This window comes from Hemitrygon akajei, chromosome 19, assembly GCF_048418815.1.
Source record: "Hemitrygon akajei chromosome 19, sHemAka1.3, whole genome shotgun sequence".
Classification (NCBI taxonomy): Eukaryota; Metazoa; Chordata; class Chondrichthyes; order Myliobatiformes; family Dasyatidae; genus Hemitrygon; species Hemitrygon akajei.
Genome location: NC_133142.1, coordinates 71166729 through 71174124, shown reverse-complemented (window position 1 = coordinate 71174124; position 7396 = coordinate 71166729). Strand labels below are relative to the sequence as shown.

General features: G+C 38.6%; 1 protein-coding gene across 3 annotated transcripts in view; it reads left to right on the top strand.

Moving 5' to 3' along the window:
* The first annotated feature begins 26 nt into the window (after window positions 1-26).
* Window positions 27-7396, top strand: part of brpf1 (bromodomain and PHD finger containing, 1) — a 56121-nt gene continuing 48751 nt past the window's right edge. For all 3 annotated transcript variants that reach the window (XR_012102200.1, XM_073072802.1, XM_073072801.1), the window contains exons 1-2: window positions 27-414; window positions 5090-6637. Coding sequence is in view for 2 of the 3 variants with exons in the window: in XM_073072802.1 (XP_072928903.1) it covers window positions 5100-6637 (1538 nt within the window). In the remaining variant the exon portion in view is untranslated. The remainder of the gene's footprint in view (window positions 415-5089; window positions 6638-7396) is intronic.

Here is a 7396-nt window from a genome sequence, read left to right as displayed (position 1 = left end):
AATGCAGGGTTAGTTGTTGTTGGAGGAGGCGCCTTTGTTCCATCTTGTGAGTGGGACCTAGGGTTAAGATTCAAACTGAGGGGGAAAGGCTATTTGCCAACAGTGAGAGGGCAGGAGAGGTCTAGGGTATGTGCGTGGGGCAGCTCTGGGCTGTATGGTTGTATGTGTGTGAAGTCATTCCCCCAAACCCTGGCTTCCTGTGTGTGTAAGTGAGTGGGGGTGGGGGTGCCCATGGGAGGGATGCTGTTGTTATGGAGCTCACAGCCTGGCTCCCTTCACTGACTGACTGTCTGCGATGGGCTTGATTTGGAGCACAGCACTGCAGCCTTCCCTCAACTAATCATATACACCATCACCCATCTGTACTGACACCACCACAGGAGCACAACAGAAATGATCCACACGCCTAACTTGGTAATATTCTATGTGTTTATCTTTTAAATTATTCAATTAAAAATTTTGGGTATTGATACTCCCTTCAGTCTAACTGTTTAATGTGAAATGTTCTGAGGCACATGTCACGATGAAATTTTAAGCAAAGTAACAAATAGGTTCTATAGATTTTACCATTTTATTTACAGAACTGACAGTATTGTTTACTAATTGTTCAAAAGTAATGGTCTCTGAGTATGAACAGTTGTGATTGTTAGAGAAATAATTGCAGAAAAATCTCACATATCTATTTTACAATCTTGTACGTTTGTATGATGAACTTTAACAGGCCTGAATGATTGTTGACTGGCTTAGCTGGTGATTTGGAATGGTTTTCTCTTTTAATGAAAGCAAAATGATATTTGAATTCCCATTGGAAAGGCTAACTCCATGATACATTTTGAAAGATGGTATGAAATTATCTTTTTATTATTGTTTTATTATCTCAGTGAATAAAATTTGTCATGGTTTTGTAAGTGTGCTGCCTTTGCAAGCATAAAATGTGAAACATCATCGAGTTATTCTGCTGTGTGAAAAACATTAGATTACCATAGTGCGATACCAATGGTCTTGAAGATGTCTGTTGTAATCTCACCACATAACTTTAGATGGCCATGTGAATGCTCTGTACACACTTGCAACACAAGTGTGTGGGCTTGCAGATGTTGTATGGATGTGATTACAGAATTGATTATCATACTAGATAGTATGATAATCTCTTAACACATTTGCTCAGGAAAGCAAAGCCTTGAGTAATTTAAAACAGAATCCATATTGTTCTATAAATAAACATGTTCTGTTTTAAAGTTTCACATTGATCACTAGTTGCTCTTCTGCGGTGTTGCTGTTGATCTTCTATGAGCCAATACACAGTTAATCTGTCTCAGACACTGCTCTAGTGCTTCAAGTGGTTTCCAATAATTACATTTTGATAGTTGGAAAGCTAATGTAAAATTTTTCTAATGGTGAATGACCTCTGTTCTTGGGGAATAAGCAGGACAACTAACTGGAAATTAATAAATCTGTAGATTGGTGTTTGTATACAGGCTTAAAATTATTCTTTCATGATTTATTTTGAGTAAAGTATAATAAATGTAATCTATAATATACCAAATAAGGACAAAAGTATCATTTACTCTTTCAAACAAATGAATTTGAGATTGAAATACATACCCCTTTTGCTCACTCATTTAATAACAAAGAGCCTTAACTGCTGCCATCATACTTGGTTCTGTAATTGAAAGTAGCAGAATAAGTAATGTTGGCTGACATGATGCCTTTCAGGTTGTTGTAAGTTGTTCTTCCTTGCTTTGAAATGAAAAAGTCACACTTTCAAATGAAGTGTCATTCCTTTTTTTTTTTGTTTTTATTTGCTTCAATGAACTCCAAAGTTTAATCCTCTGCACTTCTGGATCACAGCATTTTGTAGCTTTTCTAATTTGAGCCAAAAGTTTGGTGCACAGCCAGTGTCCAGCTCATGAAGAAATCACTGATGCTTTATAATTTCCTGTTTGGCAATACTTTGTTTTTTTTTAAAGGCTCATTGGTGTTTCAAAATCTTGTCCTCATTCCTTCCTAATTCTGTAAGCTTCTCAAGACATATAACTTAACAGAACTGCTGTCTATACTCTTGTGCATCATGAAATTTCATTGCTTAGTTTTCAGCTGCCTTAGCCCTATGCTCCAGTATTCTCTTCCTAACATCTTCTAATTTTTTTCTTCTTTAGAATATTCCTGACAACCTAGTATTTTGATAAAGGTTTTAGTTGCTTGTCTACATGCATCATTTTCTTTGATAACTCTCTGCTGAAGCGCAAATGCCTTTAGTAAAGTTGTACGCTAGTTGTTTTGATGATGACTATTTGTAAAACAAGTAACAGATTAGGTTTAATTAATACATTGATTTACTATATATGAATCCAATTTTTCTTTGTCTTAATTTTCCTTTCCTTCAATTTCATGTTCAAGCAGATTTGCTTCATTCTACAATGTAGATTAATTTAAGGACTGTTGAATAGTTGCTTCCAAGCGAAGGTCCAAACACACACATATTGATCACATAACTTGGCTGAAGGAAAATATGCTTACTTTTGCAATAAGCATGCATAAGTTTTTAAATGTGATTCTTGTGTGCTAAGTTGTTAGTCTTGGCTGAAGGAAAATATGCTTACTTTTGCAATAAGCATGCATAAGTTTTTAAATGTGATTCTTGTGTGCTAAGTTGTTAGTGATCCTTTTTGTTCTTTTTGGAAATAGCATAGAAGCTGACTACTTTTCTTTAAGTAAAACTAGAAAAAAAAGTTTTTCTACTGTTTTTTTTAGAGCTATATTTCCTGGAGAAATTAAGACATCATAGAGATGGGGAGGCAGTTAGCTAACAGAGGGGTAAGAATAAAATTGTTTTTGCAAAATAAAACAAGTAAAACACAACAATTTTAAAAGTGTGAAGTATCCTCTAAAATGATTTGTTTCTTGTCCGGTGTGTCAATTCATATTCAGCTCGGGGGTGAGTAAGCACCGGCTGTGATAGGCTAATTTTAAAGGAAGTAGCGTCATACAATGAATTGTCACCAGTAACTTACATTGCTTAAATTTTTCAAGGGCAGTATCAATAAAATAGAATTCATGGTAAATATGGGAATATTAAAATAGCTTTAATGCTTTGTGTGGGGTTCATGCAATCACTGATTGTTTTAATCAGCTTCCTGCTTCAGATCTCTTTCAGATCACTTGTCATTTGACTTCTCGTGCCCTCCTGTATGAGCCAAAAATATTCAGGCACGATTTTTTTAATTGATTTAGAGATACAGCGAGGAACAGGCCCTTTCAGCCCAACGAGCCACACCACCCAGCAATCTACCTATTTAACACTAGACCAATCACAGGACAATTTACAATGACCAATGGACCAACTAACCAGTGCGTCTTTGGACTGTGGGAGGAAACCAGAGCACCCAGAGTAAACCCACGTGGTTACGAGGAGAACGTACAAAACTCCTTACATTTTAATGTTGCAAAGTGCTGGATAAATCTTTGTGGCTAGACGTGTTAGTAGATTGATATCATATAGTGCTAAATGAAATGCATCTTATTAAGACTCAGTTATTTGTAACTGTCACACAAGACTAAATGAACACTAGGTCTTTCAGGAACACTATTCATGTTGCTGTCACAAGTAGCTTAATAATCTCTGGCTCATTCAGACACACTGAACTGTTCCTGTTCAATGACATGAAAGAGCATTTCTTGTTCAAGCACAGCAACATATCACTAGCACATGACACTGAAGTCTAGTTTAGTCAGACAGACTAATGTGTTTCTGTCACAAAGAGCTAATTCAATCCCAGCTCATTTCAGAAGTCCGGCTGCACTGAAATGATTAATAATGAGTAGTTTGTGACAATTCTGTTTGTACAGTCAAAATTGTTAAATTCATTTGAACAGGATATGATGATGTGGTCAGCCATATAGACACTGATAAAACTGGGTGTATAGTTCGTTATAATATTTAGAGTACAATACTTTGTTAATTTGCTCATATTTCAATTACTTCATCCTCCTTTACACGTGTGTAATGGAAATGATGTTAAACAGTCTTGAATCAGGAAAGGCAGGTTTTCAGAGTGTATGTCTCTAAGCATCTGGTTGGTGGGTGCTGACAGAGATGAGGCAGAGCACCACTGTTGTTTGCTTTGGTGCTTTGCCTAGTGACTCATCAAGTTGGCATTTGAACAGAATTGATCTATGAATAGAGCCTGCAGCTGTTGTTTAACTGCTTTCCCAGTCTGGCACTCTGTTCAACCAGTTCACCCTTCATTTTAATTTTCCCACCAATTGAGTTTAGAAGGGTTTAATTTGATTATTTGACACCAAACCATGTTTTCCTTAAGAATATTTCATGTTGTTATGATTGGGAATAATGCTAAGCTCATCAGTCACTCACCACCTAACCATATTACGAAGCTTGCCTTGGAAACAAGTTCAATTCAAGAAATGTTTTTAAAGTTGGAAAAGATATCCAAAATTCCTTACCAAAAAAGATTGATGTCTCTGTTTTTGAAAATGTATTCACAACTATCATTATTAAAAAGTGACCGGAGTTCAGCTGTAGCAGGCTGTCCATTATTTACTAAAGTTCAAAGTAAATGTATTTATCATCATGTCCTTATTCAGAATGTCACCATATACTAGCCTGAAACTAAGTTTTCATATGTTTCAGTCAGTTATGTTTTGTAGATTTTAGTTGATTTTTAAACTATCAAATAAATCATTTCTGTTGAAAAATAATTGTTTTTGAGATTGAAATTCACTGCACACTTCAATAATGTTGGTAGCATGCATCAAATCAGGAATAAAATGTTGATAGCATGCATGAATAAAATCAGGAATTGCTGGAATCATTCAGCAGGCCAAACTGAAAGGGAAATTAAGTTAGTTCTTCTGGTTGAAGATTTTTGGTTTGAACTGTTCTTTTTTCTCTTTCCATTGCTGTTAATTGAGGCAGGCTGAGGATGGTTATAAAGTATTCTGATACAAAGTCAGAATCCTCTTCCTGGAGGCACAGTCTGTGCAATGTTCCTAAAATTGCCTGTTCTCTGAAGCTCTTCTGTCAACAAGTATTGTAACAGTAGTTAATGGATTTTCTTTCTGTTTTCAGGAATAGCAGGATGGGTCTGGATTTTGATGTGAAAACATTTTGTCACAACCTGCGTGCTACCAAGCCTCCATATGAGTGTCCTGTGGAGAGCTGTCGGAAAATTTACAAAAGCTACAGTGGCATTGAATACCACTTGTACCATTATGATCATGACAACCCCAGTCAGCAGACTCCAGTCCGAAAACCCAAGAAGAAGGGTCGGAACTCACGGACAGGTGCACAGCAATCTCCAAACCCATCGGAGATCTCTCAGTCACCAAACCGGGAGAACCTGACGTATGCTCAGGCACAGCGCTTAGTGGAGGTGGACATCGAAGGGCGACTGCACAGGATTAGCATTTTTGATAACCTGGAGGTTCTGTCTGAGGATGACACAACAGCAGAGGATATTGTTGAGTGCAACAGTAACAAAGAAAATGCAGAGACATTGACTGCAACCCCAAAAGCCAACAAGCATAAAAACAAAGACAAACGCAAGGACTCCAGCCATAACACCCCCGCTTCTGCCACCAAACTGCCGGAAGTGATCTATCGTGAAATTGACCACAGTGCATCAGACGCCCCTCCTCGACCATTGTCATATTATCGCTACATTGAAAAATCAGTGGAGGAACTGGATGAGGAAGTTGAATATGACATGGATGAGGAGGATTACGTGTGGTTGGACATAATGAATGAGAAAAGGAAAATTGAAGGAGTGAACTTTATCCCACAGGAGGTGTTTGAGTATCTCATGGATCGGCTGGAGAAAGAATCATATTTTGAAAGTCACAACAAGGGAGACCCAAATACATTGATCGATGAAGATGCTGTTTGTTGTATTTGTAATGATGGTGAATGCCAAAATAGTAATGTCATTCTTTTCTGTGACATGTGTAATTTGGCTGTTCACCAAGAGTGCTATGGGGTGCCCTATATCCCCGAGGGACAGTGGCTCTGCCGTAGGTGCCTGCAGTCACCATCAAGAGCGGTGGACTGTGCCTTGTGTCCCAACAAAGGTGGTGCATTTAAACAGACAGATGATGGGCGTTGGGCACATGTGGTCTGTGCTCTGTGGATCCCAGAAGTCTGCTTTGCAAATACTGTTTTCCTAGAGCCAATAGACAGTATTGAGCACATCCCACCAGCACGCTGGAAGCTGACGTGTTACATCTGTAAACAGCGTGGTTCAGGAGCATGCATTCAGTGTCATAAAGCCAACTGTTACACGGCATTCCATGTCACCTGTGCACAGCAGGCAGGACTGTACATGAAGATGGAGCCTGTGAGGGAAACTGGCGCAAACGGCACCTCATTCAGCGTACGGAAAACGGCTTACTGTGACATTCACACACCGCCTGGGTCAGTACGCAAGACCCCTGCGCTTTCCCACAGCGAAGGTGAAGATGAGGATGATGATGAAGGAGAGGATGGGAAAGGGCCCAGTTCAGAGAAAGTGAAAAAAGCCAAAGCTAAATCGAGGTTAAAAATGAAGAAGGCACGGAAGATCCTAGCAGAAAAACGTGCTGCAGCGCCAGTGGTTTCGGTGCCCTGTATTCCACCTCATAGGTAAGCCTGTTGTAACGCTGAGTTGTATCTGGCATGTTTTTTTTACTCAATTGTACTGTAACATAAAGATACAATGCTGGGTTATTGGAATAGAGTTTGTGCTCTGTGAAAGAATACAATTTCAATTCTGAATCTTAACTTGCTAATGGCAGCTGTTGCATACAATATAGCATTATATCTATAAAACTGGAGGCAAGGAATTGCTCACAGTGATTTTATTTTACTGCTGTTACAATGTTATTTCTAGTGACACTTAGTGATTTACCCATGAACACGTCATGTATGCCTTGATAGCACAACTTTCTCAATACCTCTCCTGAACATCCCTCATTTCAAAGTTATCAGAATTTTTGTTAAGCACGTTTGATGAATGCTAATTTTCTTTAAGTCAGGGGTTCCTAACCTGGGGTTCACAAATCCCTTCGTTAATGGCAAGGCTTCATAACATGTAAAAGATTGGGAACTCCTGCTCTAAGTACTAGACATGTCTTTGTCTGGACTCCTTTACAAATTTCATTCACCGGGCATTGACTTCATTACTCTTCTGGTAGCTGATACAGCTCCAGAGCAGAAAGAAATTTTTATACTGATCCATACTGTGTGGAATCATTTCATATTTGCTTTCAAAATTTCATCTTATCAAGGGCACGTGTACAGAAAGGTGCTGGAAAAGGACCAGGAACAAGAAGGATCTCACACACCCTGCTCATGGGCAGTTTGACCCACTCCCATCAGGGAGGAGGCTACATAGCATCAATG